A 23220-nucleotide genomic window follows, 5' to 3' on the forward strand; every position below is an offset into this window, starting at 1 on the left:
AAGCATTGCAGCAGTGAGGGAAATGGAGGTTGTTTAATTTTCATGAAGATATTAAAAGCAAATCTTCAAAAAAAATTCTAAACATTTTCTAAAACAAAAATCCTGCCTTTACCATTATTGTAATCCTCACTTTTTCAATGAAAGCCAATACATATGATCATAGATGTTCTTTATTAATTTTGGCTACCTTAATGTCCTACATGAGAGTGTAAAACATGCCTGAGTTGTGCAATGCGGGTTTACCTCACTACAATGAACATTATTAGCCCAATACCTTTCTAATAATAATATCAAGGCTGATCCAAGAACCCGGAACGATCCCGACAGCTCTGTTGTGCTCCCACAAATGGGCTGAAGTTCCACAATTGCGCTCTCTCGGCTACAACTCTACCTCGTGTCTTTCAGCTGAGCCCTTGGCAGTGTCACACAAGTTAAACAATCAAGCTGAATTAGCACCATGAATGGAACTTGACAGGCTCATAATAAAAATAAAAAAAATCTGTCTCTGTGTACTGCATGCTATCACTGTACAACATGAACACGCACACGTGTCATTCACATGCATTTCATTCGGCTGGGTTTAAAATACGAACCTGCTGTCTCTGATAGGCAGAAAACATCTTCTCTATGTCCTTGAGGTCAAGGATCTTGAAAGCTTTCAGGTCATCAATATCGTTCCAGATCGTGCCATTGATCATATGCTAATGAAGACAAACACGTGAGGGTCCATTAGTGTTTGCCACAATTTCTCATGTCCTTGTTTTGTTATGGTTAATACCACTAACAGGTGGAGTAAAACACAGAATCATGACAAAATAAAAGGACAACAAGACACCTGACATTATTCTAAAAATGGATACAGATGTTGCCAGTCATGTCTCACCTCTCCTAGTTTAGCCCAGTTGAAAGATTTCAGCGGATGCGAGGGCTGAGGGATGGACTTGGAGCGCAGCGTGCTTGCCGAATTGAAAGAACATGGAATAGGGGGAGGCGGGATTCCAAAAATGGGAGGGGCTCCTGGTGGAGGAGGTGGGCCACCGGGTGGAGGCGGTGGTGGAGGTGGGCAGCTGAAGGGCGGCGGAGGTGGAGGTGGAGGAAAGCCACCTGTCACTGGTGGTGGAGGTGGAGCCATGGGAGCCCCTGGAGGAGGAGGAGGTGGCCGTGGGAAAGACACGTTGCCCACCTGTGGGAGATGTAGAAAAAAGGAGGAGTCAATTGTGTGACATTATTACTATATGTGACCAAGAACTAATCAAAGCCACTCCTGCTATCAGGTGGTGATTTATCCAACTGAAATCATTCCCACAGCCGTGATACTGACTGAGGAGGTGTGCGAAGCCCTCTGTTGATATTTTTTTAATTAAAAAAACAAAACCCAAAACCTTCTTGTATGTTTTACATTTCAAAAATGTCAAAATGTAAAAATACATTTTGACATTAAATGAGTCAAGGTCTTTAAATTAGCATTTGTGAATGCTAATCAAATAAATGATAGTGTACCACTTTTTCTGTTTGCGCTGTAATGTTGACGTAACCAACCACAGTGATAGATGGTAAAGCCACATTTCCATCAAGTTCAGTTCAATTTGGTCCACCAATAGACTAACTGTGATCAGACTTAAATTTCCACCAAAGGGCAGACAGGCGGGACTGCAACACAACCCCCACATATTCGCAGCTCAGGTTTTGCCAATCTGCAAAGTTCTGATGGGGAACCTATCCTCTGTCACTTGCTGAAAAAGCCCAATCATGTCCAAAATAAAAATATTGCTGTGGCACCATCATTTCAGATTCATCTAATATGAGGGGAGGAGCTTCATTTTGTCAGGCCATAGCCTCGTCTAATGGAAATAAAAGTGCCATTTCATGGCATCATGGCATCAAGAGGCAATTACAAACCTTTGGGGTGGGTGTTAATGATGTTCTTTTTTCAATTTGCAGGTCCCTAACACTGGAGCTATATCACTTATGCAATAGCGTGACATCAGGCTGTGTAACTCACCAATGACTTGAACAACGAGAAACATGACATACTGACCGAAACAATTGACGCAATTATATTGCCATCGGTGTTACCTTTTTATTTTGTTTTCTTACCGATTCATTCTTCTCTAATACCAACATTACATTTCTGTCCATCAGTCAAAGGAAAGTGTGCTTTCCTCCATGCTACCCAGAGTTCCGTAGCAGGGCTAAAACTGCGGTGAGGTCAAGCAGAACTGTACCGCTTGAAGGAAATGCAGCTGCGGGCCGACAAAGAGCCCAATGCCTAAAATAATTTTCCTTCAAGTATAAAAAGTAGGACTTCATACCGAAATACAGTCATTGATGCGTGTTGACAGATCCAGGACTTGTTCCCTGGCTGAGCGCAGCTCAACACCCTCTCGCTGGAGTTTATCCTTCATCTTGTTCAGAGTCTTCATCATGTCCTCTTTTTCCTGGGTCTTGGTTTCACACTCTCGCTCCTTCCTCTCCAGTTTGCCAAGCAGCTCGGCATGATCTGAAGAGAGAAGGAGAACAAACCAAGTTACAAATTACAACGACTACAACTGATAAAACATCTTCATATGCGCTCTCTTACCTTTACGGAACTTCTCGGCCTGGTCTCTCCACTGTTTCACCTCATTCTCATTGACCAGCCTGGGCAGTCAGAAGACCACAATGAGGAACGATGCAATGATGCACAAAGATGGAATGTTAGTAGAATAGGGAGTCAAATGCAGTCATACTGAGCAAAGCCTGGACATTTGTTACTTGGATGTATGTCACAGTCGACATGCTTACTGATGAACACTCATTTTGTATGCGATGGAATTCATTTATTTGCCCAGCTTTGACTCCGTTGCTGCAGGCCGCACTGCCCAGTAGATTAGAGTTAAAACATGGGCAGTTTGAATCAGTTGAAGTCAATCCTATATGTTTTGGTTATTTTTGTTGAAAATTAGTAAATTAGAAAATTAAAAATAATAAAGCAATCTGGGAAAACTGCATGGGCGGGATATGTTTATGGAGGTATAAATGGGGAGGAATAAAAAAGGATATACATATATAAAAGAGAAGCAAAAAATTGATAAGTGTTTATAAAGGTATTTGAAGGGAAAAAGACTTGAGTAAAACCTTGAGTATCGAGAGGAGCCTTGGCTGGAGTTGAGAGAATAAAAACTGTCACTGACAGAATGGAAACAGTTCAACCTACAGATTGCCAGAAATGCTGGTCATTCCAAACAAATATAATGTGAGCATACCATATAATGATTTATAATAGTTCAAAAGTAAATTTGAGAGCAAAGTTTCGCGCTTGCTTTACTGGCACCTTTTGGATAGCGTGTTCAATGGATTCACTTTTTTTTTTTCTTTGGGTCTTTCGTTTCGAGGATCCAATGCCTCCCACCCCCCAAGACAAATACTTCATTGTTGAACACTTTTCCACAGCAGTGGGAAAGCGGCAGCAGTCCACATGTTGAGGTGTGGGTCACATGTCGTCATGGTGAATGACTCTACATTGCTGTTATAGTTTATTTAACCTCTCCAACCTCTCTCTCTCCCCCTAAAAGCCACATATGCACAAGTCACGTTTTCACCCATCAACTACGGGGGGCCTGTGGAACGCTGCCAACCTCATGTGGAAATCTTCATTCATGATTCATTTTTCCAGGTATAATTCACTTCAAGAACGTTAATGGAAACACAACAAGATTTTGGCAGGAGGGATTCGCCTCCCGGTGATGGATCCGCTAAGGTTTTTAATGAAAGGCTGAGCTTAGATGCTGTATCCAAGTTTGCTGCCTGGGCGCTACTGGAAAGAATTACGCTCAAGTGTTGTAATAGAACAAAAATAGTGGCTGAATGAATGTACAGTGGTAGAAGCAGATGGGCCAAGGTCTACACCACTTCATGTTTTATGCTTCTTTCACTGCCGAAAGACTACACACACATCATTGATCTTCAATACCAGAAATAACCGGACTGTTGATTTTATTCTAAATGCTGTAGGTCCATTGTGGTACTTATGTGAGCTGCTTATATTCCATTCATATTCCAATTTACATGTTACAGAAACCTGATCCAAGAACGGAGTCCAGTCCATATCACAGCCCTTTGTCATACTTATCCATTGTGAACTTGAGAATATTTAAAATGCGAAACGTACGGTAAATACTGGTTCTCCTCAAGACTCTGAGGAGTTTTTTTCTCTTATTCAGCTACGCACCTTAACGTGACAAGTCTTAAGTACTGCCACAGCAAAATTCATCGGCACCTTCTCTAATGCATTGCCCGAATCAGCGTGATCTTTAGCTGTTTATGTAAGTGTCGTCAGGAAGGGTAAAACAAACCACGTTGAGTGTATGAATAATGTTCTGTGATCTGTCAGTGGCCAGTAGTTCCCATGAAGACTAAATGTAAACATCCTAAGTGCATGAACAAAACCACTGACATGAAGCCAAGTGGCTGCGCAGGCCGCACCTAAACATGGCTCACTTGGCTGGCCTGCCTGACTAATACGATTAGAGTAATTTCCTTTTGATCTCAGGTTTCCTCTTTCGTGCCAATTCAGGCACGGTGCGCCGCTTCCACAGATTTCACCCAGGAGCCCCTTGCTGCCACCTTCACTTTGCCTCTTCCTTCCTGACGAACTACATTCTCTGTCTCTTTGAAAGGATTGCCTGGCATGTACAAATAATATGAGAAGTGGTACTGTATATGTCTATGTTTATACGACAGTACTGTTTGTACAGGACTATATTTCACTTACATGCGAATTATGTTTTTAACATTGAAGTTGTCCAAAGGTGAAAGGTCGGGGTCCTCCCCTTTGTCGTCCTGCAAGACTATCTGCTGGAGGATCCTGTCGAGGAGCTGCCAGTGATGCATGCTGCTACCGCCACGCTTATCTGTATGTGGAGGTTGCAGCACAATGGCAAAATGTTTCATTTCAAACCACCTTAACCATTTGGAGAAGAATGATCAGAGCAATAACATTTTTGATTTGGGATGATAACTGATATGCTATGGCAGTAAGTTGAAGTCAGATGTCATTTTTTTGGTGTATTTTGCAATAATGTTTAGCTCCAGAACACATGGACTGCACAATTTTGTCAGTGACTTATTATATGTGTCTGTTTTCGAGTTTTAGTAAGCAACTGTTAATGGTAACTGTCTATCAATAGCTTATCCCAATTTGTCAAACTGACTTACTACACGAGTATAACATGTCGCAACTCACATGGCATCTGCAGGCAGTGCTGCAGGATGGAGAGGAGGTGTGGGTAGGCATCCGAGTGGCTCAGCTTCTTTTTGACCAGCTCAAACATGGCACCGGCACTTTTGGTGTCAACGTGGGTCTGTTGAGAATAATAAGAAAACCTTTATTAGTCTCGCAATGGAGAAATTCCCAATTCACAGCAGCAAAGTTTTGAAAGGAAGAAGTAGAACAACAAAATATAGGAGCTGCTGGAAAGGCAGCCACTCTCGCGGCGCCGTTTTGAAGTCAAAATAACAAAAATAACACAACACAACACATAGGACACAGACAGTTGTGCAATCTTCACCACTTTTCTGCATACACTTTGTTGTCTGAAGCAGTTATAGATGACTTGCATTATTGTCAAATCATCACAATCTGACATCAACCCTGCATTACTTACCATGTCAAACCGTTTGGCCAATTCAGAGTCATCCTCATTGCGTACCATTTCAAAAAAATCCAAATGCCTGAAAAAAAAAAAAAAAAAAAAAAGAAGAAAAATAAATACAACGTGAGAATTACACCAGCTTCATCTTGTGCCATGATGTTCCTGGTATACCGCCTTTTGTCTAGCTTGATTGTCCCTCACCGATCTAGAGTGGCATTTTCATGCTCTCGAAGCTTGTCAATCACTGGTTGGATGCCCAACATCAAGAATTCATATCTCAGGTGGAGGCGGAACTCGAGGTTGTCCTGCAGATAAAAGAGCAGAAGGCGGAATGCTAATCTTAACAGCAATTCATGGGATTCAGATTGGGTTTGCAATGAAAGGGTATATCCAAATTAGCTGTTGAGACTGTGTGACGCTGACACATTTTGCTCGATTAACATATTTTTATGTACAAAGCATATGGTTATAAATATCAGATCCCTTGTGTAGCTTTCACATAAAGCTGCCGTGATGTGTCAACAAACTGGGCACACTGCATTTAAAAAACCCCTCCAAAAACCCAAAAACAAAACAAAACAAACAAACAAAAAAATGCACTTCATTGAAAACTTAGGATCTTCTCGGGATCAATTTAATGGATTCTTGAACTTGTACACATCTTGAAAGAAAAAAAAAGGAGGTTTTTGACTGCAACTATGCAGGAAGGTATTTGCCTAAAATTGGGGTTTACAGTGAACATGCTGTGCAACCACCACCTTGGATGAATGCAAAAACAGCCCCCAGGTTGTCAAACTCTGCTCGTACATCAGTCCGGCCGCACGGCTCAAGAGTTAGCAACAATAAGCAAATCGCATTTTTGAGTGGCGAGGGGAGCGCATTTCAGGGAGATTAATGACAGTGCCAAAAGACGACATACATCAAATTGTCATGGATTTCAAAATTACGTATGTGCACTCCAGATGGGATCAGGGCACAATCCGACATCTACAAAAGTGATGTCATGAAAAAAAAAGGTAGGCAACAGCTCAAAAAAGTTTCAACATCTAATTCAGGGCTAACTTTTTGCACTGGGGGGCCCAGCCTTTTTTTCTGGGTTGCACCAGAAATAAATTCAGGTGGTCGAAAATTTCCAACAGCATCACATTCAACATCACAGTTTTACACTTTAAATAATATTAAAGGCAAAAACAACTCTATTTTACATTATATTGGCTCATAATTGAATAACTGGTCAACAAAAGTCCTCAACCTCCGATTTTTTTTTCAGTTGCACCACTGTGAAATTAGGGTGCCTGGTCATCCTAATTTGGTGCACCCTGTCTATGCAAATTTGAACTTATTCGTCTTTTTTTTTTTAATTGTTTCCAAATATTGAAACAATGTAACTGTTTAACAGGGTTTGATCTAAGATGTCAAGTATGTGCCGGAGCTGACCTCTCCTGCTCCAGCATTGAGCACCGCATTGATAAAGGACATAATAGCAGTCTTCAAGTTGACTTCGTCTCTGTAGCGTCCCGTACTCCTGTCCAGCTCATTCAGCAGCGTCTACAAACACAGGGGAGAGTTTGTTGATAATGTTGTTTAAGTACCGGTAATAAAGAAAAAACGATAAAAAGAGTCACATACATGACAGACAGCTTCATAAATCACATTCAAGTCATTGTACAGTGGCGGGATCAGATAACACAGGAGGTTACTAACCCTTTGCAAAGTCCTAAACTAACAACTAGACAAACTTCTGAGGAGTGTTCGCAACATTGAACAACATTCACAAGTTTTCATCAAGGGTGAATCACCCATTCCTCTGGTGTGAACTTAGTCCAAGGTGCCACAAATTCACACACACCCAGCGAGAATGAGTAAAATGTGGTTTGGTGACTGATGCACGACATATTCATGACCTCCATAACTGTTGATGTCCTCACTCAGCTTTGTTATGTTCTCAAAGTGTGCTGATTTAGCCTGGGGTCAAAACATCTGGAAAGATGTCAGCGCTCATCAAAATGATCTCAGCTTGATTTGTTTGTGGATGACTTTGTCTAGTCTCTCACATGAATACTGACACCCCCAGGCTCAAAGGAGACACCAGTACGTGTGAACCAAAAGACAACTAAGACAACTTTGGCTCACCTGAAAACGAGTCCTCTCTGCAGCGTATTTTTGGTAGTGAGCCATGGCCTGCAAAACTTTCTTGTGTCCGTCGGGGACTAGACACACTGCCCCAAGAATCTCCAAAACGGCCACTTTGGTCTTTACATTCTCCGTTCGCAGGCTCTGCGAGATGGTGTTGATGCTCTGTGGGTGAGCGAGCACGTGTGCTCGACCCTGAGAATTGTTCATGAGAGCCTTGATGCAGCCGATGACAGATGTGTGGACGCGGCTCTCCGAGGTCTCGTAATCCATGCTGCGAAGGAAGTTGAGGAGGCAAGTGAGGCCATCCAGCTCAATGAAGCGCGTCACAAACCTGAAAAAGCGAGGACAAAAATTTACTGGGCTAGCATCATGCTGTACAAAAGCTAGCAATGATTTCAAAAACATTAAGCAGAATCCATAGTCATTTATTTTTAGTACAAAACCACGGAATAATCGTAATTAACTCATTCAGTACCAGCCAATTCTGGACCACGTCTGAAAAGACGTTTAAAAACGTCTTTGGGAGTGAATGAGTTAAAGACCTTGACTAAAATAATGAATGCATGCATGGCAAATAGAGCTACGGTGTAAATGCTCCCCTGCGGTTTGGACAATCATAAAGTGAAAATTAAAACTAGGGACACAAATTACTTACATACACTGCTGGCTTTTACATACAGTAATAGGCTCCGTTCCTACTGTACATCAAATTTTAAATAAATAAATAAACTCTGTGCCACATTGTTTGCAAGCACTACATGTAACACTCAGACTGTTGCGCGTTGGGTTTTGTTTCTGTGACAACATCTTCATGCCAAGGCGATAGAATGTTTTTTCTGCTTTTCTTTTTATTATTTACATGGTGTGATTTAGGCACACCATGGGAAGTTGCTTCTGAAGCTTGGCCTAAAAGGCACACACATAAGAGATTAAAAAAAAACCTAAAAAAAAACCATGAGTTTCTTGAGGGAAACTTCTATTTTATATTGAGAAAGGAACGGCCATTTACCTAAGCGACATCCAATCAACATTCTTTGTTAAATAGTCTGATGGCTGCACATGAATGAATCCATACTCCCGAGAATCATCTTGAAACCCGGACATTTATTTGTACTGTATTTGGACTTAAAGATTAAGACACAGTAGCACATCAATTAATAGCGATTATCAAATGATATCGTTCTATACATTTAACTAGAGCTGAATACTCTCTTTTAATGTGGCCAATTTACATTCCAAGTATCTTAAGAGGCATGCCTCATTAGTTCCTCGAAATAGAAGAGCAGCCAGCTAATAACATCAAGCTGACAAGCTGAATGATAGACAGGATGGGTAAACATGGGGTGAAACCACAGTCGGCAAACAAACGCACTTCCTACACTGTCAGATTCCTGATGTTCATGATGAATAATTTCAGACAAAAGGCTTGCACGAGGGTTAGAAAGAGGACCAGCACTGGAAAGGGGAAAAAGTCGAGGAGGAGGATTCGAGATGCATTATTTTGACACATTAGAAGGAACACAGACAAACCCCTTCAACATTTGGACAAAACCACTCAAAACATTTCCTCAAATTCATATCGCACTGAAACTTGACGCCAAGTGTTCTTTTACTTAAAAACAATCTGTTCCAGATTTCCAGCAAAAGCACCCACTTTATCTGGCATGACCAACAATTTCTTCAAAGAAATAAAACAAGTTGAGAATGCATTTGGCTCACACAATCATCAGCAAACAAAGTGCTTCTTGTCTTCCCCCCCGGGTGTCTCCATCGATAACTAAATGCAGCACAGTTGACATGGTATGGCAAGCCACGAGTTGGAACGCATTCTTCACCTTCTTCCAGCGCACCAGTGACAAGTGAAGCCAGAGAAGAGGCCAAGTACTGTAACAGCCATATTCCTGTCCAAGATTTGTAAGACCACCTCAGAGAAAAGAGATCCTTCACGCTTGTGAAAAACTGAAGCTCAGCAGCCACGAAAAGAACTTATTGTGAGTAGAGGATGATGCTGTTCTCGGGAGTTCGGAAAAGGTGAAACCCTTGCAGTCGGGCTTTTCGATGTGCGGTAAGAAATGTGAATGTGCACATGCAACTCGAGATCCTGTGGAGCTTAACACATAAACATACTTAATGAGCTGTTAAATGACGTAAGCAATCCATTGAATTGTTATAATGTTGTAGAGCAGAGATGCTCTCATCTCGCCCTTCCTCTCCAGTTAGTAGCAGCCAACCTTCTCTGACTTTGGAGTATCCTTTTGACAGCTTACCATTTATGCTCCAGTGGCTTACGGACCAATCGTTGTCTCCTCTTTTGAGGGAGCAATTGCTTATTTACTTTATGTTAACTGTTTTGTAAAGCGCTTTGTTACAGCTGCAGCTTTTGTGAAAGCGCTATATAAATCAGGATGTGTTGTGTTGTGCATACGTGAAACCCCTTCAGGATTGTTTTCCATTCAAAGAAGCAAGTGCTGCATTCGATATGCATTCAAGCAGCGCAAAACACTACCGGGGGGCGAAACCAATGATGCACACACGCATGGATGCACTTACACACACTTTTCACAAGAAAGAAAGAAGGAAAAAAAAAGGAGCGTAACGTAACTTGGAATGTAATGACACAAACCAAAAATGGCAGAGGAGCACACGAGTTGATGTTGAGGCAGGGCTCATGACAGGCAAAGATAACGTTATATGAGGCAGCATTTAAGATGATCATCTCTAGGAAATGATCATAGAGCAATAAAAAGGATCAGTTCGAATTCCAGTGGAATGAAGAAGAACCCTTTATCAAAAACTAATTTGGAGTCCAGCCGACAACTTTTATCTAGACCGACCTATGCCAAGTAATGAATTGAAAGGTTTGTTCCATTGCCCCTGAAAGGTAATATAAAAATCAACCATGTTCATTGGAATACAGTAACTGGAAAAATGCCAAAAGTAAAAATTAAAATAGATTAATACCTCAGAAAAAAAGTAATCTGCACATACACATTTCTTACCGCATTTGTTTTAAAAAAAAAAACAGGAAAAAAAACAGATGAAATTTGCGGGCGGCCCGGTAATCAACTGCTTAGCAGGGTTCGATTCCGGCTCTGGCCTTCTTGTGTAGAGTTTGCATGTTTTCCCAGTGCCTGCGTGGGTTTTCTCCGGGTCCTCCGGTTTCCTCCCCATTCCAAAAACATGCGTGGCAGGTTAATGGAACACTCTAAATATTCCCTAGTTGTGAGTGCGAACGCGGATGGTTGTTCGTCTATGTGTGCCTTGCGATTGGTTGGCAACCAGTTCAGGGTGATCCCCGCCTACTGCCCGAAGACAGCTGATATAGGCTCCAGCACACCCTGCAACCCATGTGAGGATAAGCGGATCGGAAAATGGATTTATGGATCATGAAATTTGCCTCTGCAAAAACGGTTACATGCGTAACCTTTTGAGCTCATCATTACGATTTCTGCAACACCCAATGAGACTTGTCAACGAGCATTTCAACCCACTTCAGCTGTCTCAGGCTTGAAGGCGGCCTTCCACAGATGTTCAAGAGTATTTAAATAACGCCTCGTAAAAGGTCACTTTGCCCATTCTTGAGTGTTTTAGCTGTTTGCTTTGAGTCATTGATCCAGTTGCAGGACCAGTGATCTGCACGATTTTTTGACACTGGTCACTGTGGGCTGCACATTTGACTAAGAATGCCGTGATTTTCATTTCCTGTATTGGTTTCCTAAAAACTCTGTGCCAGATGCAGCAAAACAGCCCCAGAACATCACCAAGTCTCATCCATGTTTTTGTCCAGGCCTGATTAATTACTTTGTGCATATTAGCCACATAGCCTTGGTTGTCACTTGAACTGCTCCCTGTAGATTTATATATAAATAGCGCAAGCACGCACGACAAGTGTTTAATTCTCATAACAGTTCACATTAACATGCCTTAACCTCCTATGCGTAAATCATACGATGTCAACTTCTGCCAAGAATGTACAAACAGCATGTGCTTATCATAACAGGAAATGCCGCTGTGGACAGATATAATCCACAATATGTCACAATCAATATGGTGGTAGGTTTATTTATTTTAAGTGAGAGAAGATGAAGTGTTGGTTGAGAACGCGTTGGTTTACTTAATCATGCGACACACACTAACTGAATGATGTACATAGTTGACAATAACATACTTTGCCACGGTACTCAGAAGATTTTCAAAATTAGAGAGAGTTGCTATGACCTAAGTGGTACAAGTGTCTGCAAAAAACTCCACAAAAAACAACAGACACTAAGCAAAGGTTTCTGTGGGAGGTTAATGTGTGGAATTGCTCTGAAAAGGTTAAACTAGCACTAATTTCACATTCAAATTTGAAAATATGAAAGTGAGAAAAAATGTCTGACACATGCTGGAATTTCCCGATCCTCTGTTGAATTATTTTGTCTTTCCAATCATAACTTTTCTTTCCTAATAAAAGCTTTTTCATGGAAATGAACATCAGACCAGATGTAGACTATTCATTTGGTCAAGATCGAGATGTATTTCTTGATTTTAGGCACAGCACAGCACAAAAGCAATAGTGAACATTTTTGCATGCTGTCCACTCTAAAATGTATCCGGCATGATGATGAGATTGAACAGACAACAAGGCTGACATGCTTGCATCCGGCTGTTGAGTTTTGAAGAGGAGTTTGCTAGCAATGTCACTTCTGTCCTCGCCACTTGGCTCGCTCTATGCCCACCATGTGTTTTTGCTCCGTGACCAAGTAAAACGAGGTCTAAGGGCACAGAAGAGCCTTGTCATGTCACATAGCAGCTGCCTCTCTGAAAGGCCAGAGGGAAGGAGGGACTACAGCCAATACCGGCAGTGATCCAACACAGCCACGAATGAAAAGAGTTCACAGACAGAAGGACATACTGCCATGAAAGTGTGACACACAGACGAGTTCTGTCACATTTGACATAAATAATCCTTTCAAACGCTGTCAGAGACAACATCGAGGGGATAGATTTTTGAAAGTGAAAAACCCCTAGCTATCAATAAACTTCTGATTCATTCAAACACTGTAGCAGATTCAAGTTCAGGTAAGTCATTATAAAGCAAAAAGAAAAACGTATCCGTGAATAGAAGCAGACATTTCGAATACAACCAGAACTCATTCACGCAATCAGGGGACAAGGATAGTTGGTGCCAGTCCAAGCTCTACTGTTCTTGGTCTCAGTTTTTTGTCAAATGAATTTCCCCCCAAAATGCGTCAGAGTGATATACATGGTTTTCTTCTTCGCGATATACAGTCTAACCTTGGTTTTCGAACGTCTCTGTTATCGACCAGATCGAATTTCGACCAGAAAACTCAAGATTTTCAACCAAACCCGAATACGCCATTTGACTCTCTCGGCTTCCTTACACAAGGACACGTCACTAAAGTTCATTGTGAGCAGATGTGTCTGTTGTGATTTACGCAAATCAGTTTTTTGGGGGGGGGGGTTATTTTTGCATGGTGTATTAGCTCCTAATCACGGGCTAATAAAATAGTTTCGGACTTCAAACAAACCACTTTTTGAACAGCCTTCTGGAATGGATTACGGTCGAAAACCGAGGTATGACTGTATATATTTCTTTAGTGGTGCTAATTATGAGCCTGAGCAATTTACTGTCCAAAAGAATACAGTATTTACAAATAAGTTCTCATCAAATGTTGGGCGTGGTCATGGAGATAAACATACTATTACACGCGACCATGTGACTGAGTGGTTATCAGTCCAGGCTGTAGCCTACCTCTTGCCCCAAGATCAATGGGATTTGCTACAGCACACTCACAACACTATAGGAATTTGATAGATGGATTTTCTTATTTCAATTTAAGATTGAGATTTTTTTTCTCCCACACCAATGAAGGACAGTATACTATCCATTCTGCATATTCTTTGAGTGACAAGGACATTTTTGTTTAGACAGGGGTTGTACAGACGAGTCGATAGCCCACTTCACTACTCCACAATTCCATGAAGAGTTTGATGTCCATGAGTCGCTAATCACATTTTTGTCCTGCATGGGGAGGAGGTGGGGCACGCTTGCAGGAAAACGGATGAGTGTGCCGAATGAAGTTAGTCAGACGCCTTAATCGGTTTAATTTGTGAGGCGGAAGGGGCAGGAGTCCCCTGAATGTACAGCAAGGATAAGTGAGGGGGAAACAAAGTGGATTTTGAACAACTTTGGCCCAGACAATCACAGTGGAAGAGGAATTCCATCCCACACGAAGACGGCGACTATTTACATAGACCGCATATTACCACCTCGCAGGGCAGGTTTCCTCATGTATCCAAAACATTAACTGGCTGTCCCAAAGATGAGCATAAACAGAAAGAATTTTCTCTGGCTGAAACGACCATCAGGTGACAGTAGGCTAGTCCTCACCAAGACAAGGTGCATGAGCTTGCATTATCATTTGTTTGTTGCGTCAAAATAAAGATCTTAGTTGCTGATTATTGTTGATGTACTGTTCTGAGTAAAATCTGGATAATTGCAATAGATTATTGCAAAGGGTTTCATCCTCCTGTAATTTTTGTAACAGCGGGGAAAACTAAATAAATTAAGCATGTCAGAATTTAGTCAATGCCCACTCAACTTTCATTCCATTAGAGTCGACCTGATGAGAATAAAGTCAACTTCATTTTGTAAATATCCTTTCCTCAGAAGAATATGAATATTGTGAAAATGGATTTAATTTGCATTAAGATCTGTTCTGTTGGGCTAAGCACTTGGCCGATGACCACCACATAGCCATACACAACCCAGACATGACCCAGACACAGAGTCGGCTATGAGTATTTATCACTCTACACATGAGGTTTGTCACAACATGGCTCCTTTACAGAAAAAAACACACACACACACACACAGCTTGGTTCCAGACCAATGCATCATTCAATTGGCACAAGTTGAAAGACAGCAATTGAGCAGCTGCTGATAGGGAAAGAGAAGCAGTTTGTATGATTGGATGGTTTAGTCTTCCCAATCTCTAACTGCGGCCAAACAGCTGCTGGGGACAGATCATTACAATGACCTAAATAATACATTTCATCAGTCTAATTTCAAAACATATTAACAGGCAATAGAATAATAATCCTGTTGAACATTTGATATCCCATTTTGAACCAAATCAATGCATTAAAACGGACCCTCGCTATTCGCGGTGGATCGCGGTCCTCAAATAATTGACCCTCATTATAACTGCACTGAAAAAACACATTGTGTCTTCATTTTCCACAAACGTCAGGAGTCCCCCCCAGCCCCCACAAAAAATATTTAAAAATACTGAGGAAAGAAAAAAATCTCCCAAATCCACGGGTGCCAAACCATGAATATGTGGGAGTCGACTGTACATACGGAGGTTAAGCTGTATCAATTATCTTAAAGAAGTCACATTTGTGTTTATAGGAGAGAATTTGCTCACGGGTTACCTCATTGGCTGAGTTCGAAGTGCTGTCTTCAGATCTTCCACCACCTTGTTCCTCATTTCCATTTCCTCCTCATCAAAGGCAAACAGGGTCTGCATCTGGTGAGAAAATGGAAAAGGAGCGAATTAAGATCGAGTGAATCATTTAGAATATGGGTTTATTTGAAGCACAAATAAACAGTGTCTATTTTTAGCAAGATGTTTTATACCAGAAATCCACCAGCCTGCCCTAAAGGGTTTGTATCATGCAACATCAACTATTTGAACTTTTAGCCATGTCCAAATGCTAATCACTCACCAATAACACCCACATTGAGGTGTTTTCCTCCATTCACGCCTCTCTGAGCATTCCTACTTATTCCTGCTCTCTAAGCCACAGCTTCCTCCAATCTAAAAAAAACAATTGGGTCCTCAGTTTTACATGTGTAAGATTCAGGGAGCGACCCCCAGACCATTCCTGCAGACTAAACACGAAAACTTTTTCAATCAGCCAGCAGGATGCCCGACAAGCATAGCTGGGAAAGAGGCGCTATGAGCGGCCACCTTGGCCCAAGCACCGGCATCCCCGGTTGGAGTTCCGCTGCTCTGAAATTCTGCTCTTAAAGTCCACTTCAGTGTGTTCGCCTGCACGTGTGTCTGATGAAGGTGCACTCCTTGAGCCATACGAAGCAAGACAGTGCTATGTCGCGTTTTTATTACTGGAAATAAACGGATTGCATCATATTCTGGAGTCGTCGTTATCAGATTCATGAGTCATGTCAACCGGTCCAACAGTTGTGGTGACTTTTTTGATAGTCAACACAACTATAGGTAAATGCGGAAAGCTTAAAATAGCGTGATGGAGGGCTTTTAAGGTTATCCTGTTTTGCTTTATGAAACTCTAGAATTCCACTGTTAATAGTTGAAATCAACACAGCAGAAAATAGCATTAAAAAACGGTCCTTGTCCTGTGTTAGTGTTAAAACTTTCTACATAACATCATGGCTGCATGCATTATCATCAAAGTGCTCCTCTGTTGCCATCCATCAGGACTACAAGGTCTTTTGTTTAATCTGTGGTCTTTTTTCAATTGAAGCTTTATGCCAAGTGTGAGGGTTCAAGAGCGTGTTTTAGCAGTGAGCAGGTCACAGTTGCTTCCTATTAATTGACTGAGGAGATATTTATTTAAAAGAGGGCTCCACTTTCTTAAACAGAACCTTTTAGCAGGACATGTCGATGTGAGGTCGGTGTAAATATTCCACGGCAAGAAAGGACATGTGTCAAGTCATTCATTTACAGTAGCTGCCCAGCTAAAAGGAACCTCCGCATGTTTGACTACTTCTTGTCTGTCCAATGTGTGAATGTTTAATCGAGAAACAGCTCAGTCCAAACAACCATTGTGTCGACTTAGCCCTACGTCCAGATGGTTGAAACACTCTCTGCCAAGAAACTGTGGCAATTAATACTTTGTGAGTCAAGTTAGACACACAAATGTTGGGGAGACGAACTGTATATTAAGTTCACCGTTTGCAAGAGTCTTTTGCATGAGCCAAACATTTCTACATCTGTTATTTGTAAGCGCATTATAACCTGGGTCCAGTATGCACATGTGGGGATATTATTCTTAAAAATAGTTACTACAAGAGCGAAGGGTATTCCACCTGAATGAGTATTTGTGAAAATAACCCCCTTTGAGCCAGAAAGATGCCCTGAAGCATTGATCCTTCATTAACTGAGGGAGCAATGAGTACAATCGTTCCTAATTGGAACCATATACTGTATGTGCAGAAACTATGTTTACAAAGTCTGTAGACTCCCAGTACAGTATACAGTTTAAAATTGAAGGCAAATGGAAGTCTTGGTTGAAGAAAGAGCCCGTTGGCCATCAACTCCACATTTGTGGATTTGAAGAGAAAAAAAAAAAATTCAAACAAGGGCCATGGACATTGTAAGGTAAAGTTTAATCAGGTTTCCCTTTAATGCGAGAGTGGCAGCTTCAAGTCCTTTATTTATTTATTTATTTGAACAGATTGGTTTCTCAAAGCAATGATAGGGAATCCCACTATATAGCATTGTGATTGTGCTTGTCTTTCGGTACACAAGTACAGACCAAAACACTTTAGTTCTGGTTCATTTAGTATTCACAAAGGCATTTATTTCTGGACCAAAAGTTACCCATTAAAACGATGCATAATGCATCGCCTGTCTGGCCAACGTTTGTTACATACTGGATTAAATACACTTGCTTTTATAACTCTAACCCTTAGGGTAAAATATGTCGTTCAGTACCACGTGCTGATATTTAAACATGAGATATTTTTGATTTCTGTATAGTTTCTGTTGTCATTGTAACACTTGTTTTGTCTGCACAGCCTGTGACGGTTCATTCGGCATTGACACGTTACTATATTTTAACTGAACCAATACTGAAGAAAATGAGGTTCATAGCATATTTCAATATACAGTATACTGTGTGGATACTTCTCGACATAAATAATTTCATGTTGAGTAATTTGTAACAAGAATAGACTCTCATGGTCTTTGACCAAGTGGGAGCTCTGATGCTAAATGTACGAACTTGGACGCAACAGGGTAACAGAACCACTTGTCAGGGTTACCACAAGTACATTTGAAATATCACTAAGATGCCATAAAAGGACTTCAGGTGTGTGATTCAGACATGATTTTATAAATGCACACCAAGACATTGGGTTGTTTAGAAATCATCATGCTGGGCTTTAAAGCAAAAATGAGCTCATCCACCAACTCGGCTACTGTGGAACGAGCATCCTCCCTGGTGCGCTCTAATGGGAGCCAAGACATGAAGTCATTGTCAAACAAATCAACTCTGAATTATTTCAACATTTTCGTTAAGAAGCTGCAAGGAGTACTGTGGAGGAGGAAATGATGAGAGTGAGTAAAAAAATTGATTGCGGAAGGTGGAAATGGCGCCGAGCCACGATGAGTGAATTGAGACTTCTTGTTTAAAATAAGTGTGGAGAATTTGACTGTCCTCATGACCATTTTTAATATAATACAGTGATGATGTCAGTTTTACATGAATGAACAATGAAATATGTATTAGGATTGGCTTCAGTCTGGCACCGGTTGGCAAATATCTATCTATCTATCTATATCTATCTATCGACCCACCATATTTTCAGGACCATAAGGTGCACTTGAAAGTCTTACAATTTCTACAAAATGGACAGGGTGCCTAATAATGCGCGTCGTCTGGTGAATGCTTGAGTTGTGTGAATGCTGTTGGATGACTTCATTCAGGGGTTTGGTCCGCTTGACTAACTGATGTTGTGTCGACACGCTGCTTATAGAGAGCAAAGGCGGACGTAACTGAGGACAGCATGCGGCCGTTAAAGTGGCAAGGGTGGGCGTGAAAGAGGACGCGAAAGTCACGCAATCAGGAGATGTATATTAGTATAAAGTACGTGCATTGTGCAAAACAGCATCCCGAAAATGGCACCTATGAAGAGACATGCTTACCAAGCACAGTTTAATTAAAATGCAACACGAAGGACCATGGGAATCGAGCAGTCACGAGAGAATTCAAGATCAACTAATCCATGGCGTTTGGTGCTTTCGTATCATGAAATGGCGGCAACTATCCATACGGGTAAGAACGACCGTGGCGCAGCAACATTCGGCGGATATTAAGGAAAAGCTGGCCCGTCTTCTGCTCCTACTGCAGTAAAAAGTGAAATGTTATGCTTTATATGAAATAAAGACGCTTTGTTGGAGAACTTAATCCTTTATTCTACCACTCTGAAGGCCTCATTTGGTTTCAATTACCGACTATTCTCTCAACCAACCCTCACATCCCTAGCTTCCATCGGATGGGTCCATGGCGCACACTGGTCAGTGTCTTAATGTACAATGAGACACAACATCTATCGCAGCAGTTGTGCTTAAAATAACACAGAGAGCATGGCTGACTACTTGTTTTCATTGACCCCCCCCCCCCCCCCCCCCCCCAAAAAATGGCCCGAAGTAAAGAGCAGTTCCATCTTGGCCTCTCTCCATGTCTCTGACAGCCATTCCCACTGACTGTTGCATGTAAAACTGGCCTGTTTGTCATCACAGTGTGGGAGAATGCTGGGGTCCCACTGATGGAATTTGGTCATGCAGTCGGCAGGGGCATCACAACCCCCCCTCCCCCCGCCCCCCAAGGAAATAGTAACCTCTTAGTCCCATACTTAGACATGGAGCAAACTGAAGATGCATTTGGACAGCTGGGATTTCTCAGGAATATAATGTATTTAGGAATTCTATTGACAAGAGGTAAGACTCACAGCAGCCATGGAGTTGATTCGGTCAATGTAGTAGTCAGGCCAGCTTGTAGCCAGCTTGTTCGGGTCCTCTTGTTCCTGTCCAGGGACAAATACATAAAAGTCAAACATTGATTTATACATTTCCAGACTGAAAGGAAAAGGCAAATCAATCACATCATCTCATAAAGTTCCACCTTGGACTGATGATTGTTGTGTGCTTGAACCAGACAGCCAAAACTGCCCACAAATCTGGTTAAGACTGAGATATTTACTGCAATCAGTTCAGCTGGGCATTGATAACTTTTAGGATTTGGGTGTTGTCTGCTTGAACAAGGTTAGACTTATGAAAAATAATTTAGTTACAAATTATTTGACACTCGTGTCAAATGCTGCCAGACTTTCTGCTTTACAGAAGACAACGGATTATTCTTGCAAGGGAATAGTTTTAAAAGTAATAATCATAATAACAGTATTACACATGAGCAGACGCAAGTCTGTACACACACAGATGCACACACACATGTAGCACATGCAAGCATAAACACAAATGAATGAACCAGCCAAGAGCATGATATCTAAGTCACAAGAATGTCAGGCTAAAACATTATCGTTGCAAGGATTTTTTTTTTTTCAAACAGCTTTGTATGAGATCAGTTTGTCCTGGCCAATTGTAGCTTTTGTGATGGCATGAGAAAACCAGAGACCTGTTCTTCATTTACATCTGGTCTTGCTTAGCCTAGGCTAGTAACATTGGGAGAACACTGTTATTCGTGTCAGTAAAACCTGAGAAATCCAAAATCCCAATTGAGTCTCACGTGGGAATGAAAAAAATGAATGAATGAATGAATAAATAAATAAATAGCTCATGCTATATATTTATTTTTAAAGTGAGCATACAGTATGACAAAATGAATGCAACTATAAAAACAAAATATGGCAGGAAACTGAATATTGTGGCTTGATCTGACAGGTTCATTATGTTTTATTTTACAACTAATGCATTAGCATCGTAATGATTATATTTTTCATGCACCCTGTGTGTGAGCATTGCTACAGCAGCAATGTAGAGTTCAACTGTTCTGTTACTCTTCTCTGCATGATGCGCACAACTCCTTGTTGTTGACTACAGAAGCAGCAAAGCTACTGCTTTGTGAAATACACTCACACAATCCAGAGTGATATCATCTCTACCATTCTGATCTGCACTTCACTCTGCCAAGTTTTTATATCTGAAATTCTGTGTAAATTGTTCAAATACAATAGACGGCATTCAAACTGCTGACGTGCTCTGCACGCATTGCCAGACAGATTCTAAAGTTGAGATTAACAACGCAGTGGCCTTGGTCTGCCTCTTGCCTGAAAGGTCTTAATTTAATTTTATGCAATTTACTCACGTAGTTCCAGTATCAAGACTAAGTGCTATAATTTATGGAATATTATGTTCAAAGCATTATGTGTTATAGAGCAGGAGTGCCCAAACAGTCAACCGCGATCGTCTGGTTAACCGTGGACTGCTCCCAAGTCGACCATGAGGCATGTAGGGTAAGAAGAACAGAAAAGGGCGTGTGTGTATTCTTGCTGTTGTTATTATTAATATTATTATCGTTGTTGTTAGTGTACACTTAAGCCTAAGAGCAAGTACAATTGAAATAGGGGCATTGCATGATACTGCTTCAAAAGTTAGATGCATCACAACTCCAAGGTCTTGAATAAAGCCAGGATGGTCTTGCTTTAAGTTGCCAATTTCTAAACAGGGGTTGTGGCCTTTTGTCTGTGTGCCATAGTCAAATTAGGATGGATCGATGGATTCCTGATGATTCCTGTTGTTTTATTTAAATTTTCATTTCTTTCTTTCATTTCCACAAATCATATATGTAGCTCTGGAGTGAATTACAACATAGGCCCGTATGATTAAATCAGCCAGTGGTGGCTTTGGGCACGCACCATTCAGTTGCAGGGTGAGCACCTCCCGCTAGAGCAGGGGTGTCAAACTCATTTTTGTGGTAATTTTGGCTTCCCTCAGAGGACCGTTATGACGGTGAAACCAAATAAATGTTTACCTATCTTATCGTATTATTACATAAACACAACACATTCATCTTTGAGGAGTCACACAGTCTCCAAAATTGTTGAATAAAAACACAAAAAACATTTTTGTTGCTTTTTGTTGTCGTTTTTAATAATCGCTGGGGGAAAATTGTGACACAAGTGCTGAGCAGACGTTCCTTCCTAGCACTGCTCCCTGTTGTCATGGTAACAACAGCCACACTCTCCATTTGCAAGAGACACAAATGCCCATCCAAACCAAAGAATGGCATTCCAGTCTTATTAGACACCTGTCAATTGTTTTCATCGTGGGGGGGAAAAAATGCACAATATGTCTCTTTTAGTGAATGCAGACTTTGATGTGTTGAAACTGCTCTCTGCCTAATCGCTGATGAAAAGGTGCTGAGGTGAAGCATCCATGTTTTTCCGCACATAACTAATTCAACCATGCCTTTGTGGACCTTGCTTTGTACATGGAGCCACAGTTATGCTGAAGCAGGAAAAGACCTTCCCTAAACTGTTCACATGAGGGAAAGAGCAAAGAATTGTCCAAAATATCTTGGATCTCAAAATATTGTAGTCTAAACGTTGCGTGTCGTGGTCACACGCAGGCAGCTTACAACAGTACTTTGGTAATACATTGAGGCATTTCAGGATAAAATTTTGCAAATTCTCTGCTCCATCTTCCACTATAATACGTTCCTGACAGGCATTAAGGGAAATTTGTCCTCGCCAACATTCACATTAGTCAAAAACTCGATGGGGGATATTTATCTACGAGAGCTAGGACATAAAAATCTAACCTAAAAAGAGGGGAAATTGACAGGATATTGAGATCTTGGAAACTATGTAACACTCTTCATTTATTACAAGTTACCAGCATCCCAAAAGTATATCATAAGCACAGTCTCATGCACATGTCTTTGACTGGGTTCACGCTAATAGAGAGGTATAGCATGCATGTGGGTTTCATTTAGTTCAGGGGAGAGTTTTAAGACCAATGGCATTAGCAAAGGAATCAAACAACAAAATGTTTCTTTCTCAAAATAATCAAGAAAGTGTGTGTATGTGTATGTATATATATACCAGTCTACCGAAACATCTGTGCGGAGTATGGACTGGAAACCCCAAGGTCAAAATGGGAAACACCTCCGAAGGTGGTGGAGAATGACAGAGCGAAGATCCTGTGGGACTTTCAGGTCCAGACTGACAAGATGGTAATGGCGAACCAACCAGATATCGTGATCATAGATAAAGGGCAAAGGAAAGCCGTTGTAGTGGATGTAGCGGTCCCAAGTGATGGAAACATCAGAAAGAAGGAACACGAGAAACTCGAGAAATACCAAGGGCTCAGAGAGGAGCTGGAGAGAGCCTGGAAGGTAAAGGTGACAGTCGTGCCTGTGGTGGTCGGAGCACTCGGGGCAGTGACCCCCAAACTAGATGAGTGGTTGCAACAGATCCCGGGAACAACATCGGACATCTCAGTCCAGAAATGTGCAGTGCTGGGAACGGCAAGGATACTGCGCAGAACCCTCAAGCTTCCTGGCCTCTGGTAGAGGACCCGAGCTGAATGAGGGACGGACACCACCCGAGGGGAGAGATGGGGATTTTTTTTTTTTACAGTATGTGTGTGTGTGTGTGTGTATATATATATATATATATATATATATATATATATATATATATAAAAAGATAAGTCTTAAT

At 41.3% G+C, this 23220-nt stretch overlaps 1 protein-coding gene across 1 annotated transcript in view; it reads right to left on the minus strand.

Moving 5' to 3' along the window:
• The window catches only part of daam2 (dishevelled associated activator of morphogenesis 2), an 88677-nt gene that overhangs the window by 17815 nt on the left and 47642 nt on the right, over positions 1 to 23220 (minus strand). Inside the window, exons 4-15 of the mRNA XM_086127419.1 lie at positions 19492 to 19566; positions 15210 to 15304; positions 7767 to 8100; positions 7071 to 7181; positions 5835 to 5938; positions 5646 to 5712; positions 5225 to 5342; positions 4754 to 4892; positions 2582 to 2640; positions 2313 to 2500; positions 884 to 1183; positions 594 to 701 (exon numbers count right to left, since the gene is read on the minus strand). Coding sequence (XP_085983545.1) covers positions 594 to 701; positions 884 to 1183; positions 2313 to 2500; positions 2582 to 2640; positions 4754 to 4892; positions 5225 to 5342; positions 5646 to 5712; positions 5835 to 5938; positions 7071 to 7181; positions 7767 to 8100; positions 15210 to 15304; positions 19492 to 19566 — 1698 coding nt within the window. The remainder of the gene's footprint in view (positions 1 to 593; positions 702 to 883; positions 1184 to 2312; positions 2501 to 2581; positions 2641 to 4753; positions 4893 to 5224; positions 5343 to 5645; positions 5713 to 5834; positions 5939 to 7070; positions 7182 to 7766; positions 8101 to 15209; positions 15305 to 19491; positions 19567 to 23220) is intronic.

The sequence above is a fragment of the Hippocampus guttulatus genome, chromosome 13 (genome assembly GCF_054856545.1).
Source record: "Hippocampus guttulatus isolate MCC_2025c chromosome 13, RoL_Hgut_1.0, whole genome shotgun sequence".
In the NCBI taxonomy this organism is placed as follows: Eukaryota; Metazoa; Chordata; class Actinopteri; order Syngnathiformes; family Syngnathidae; genus Hippocampus; species Hippocampus guttulatus.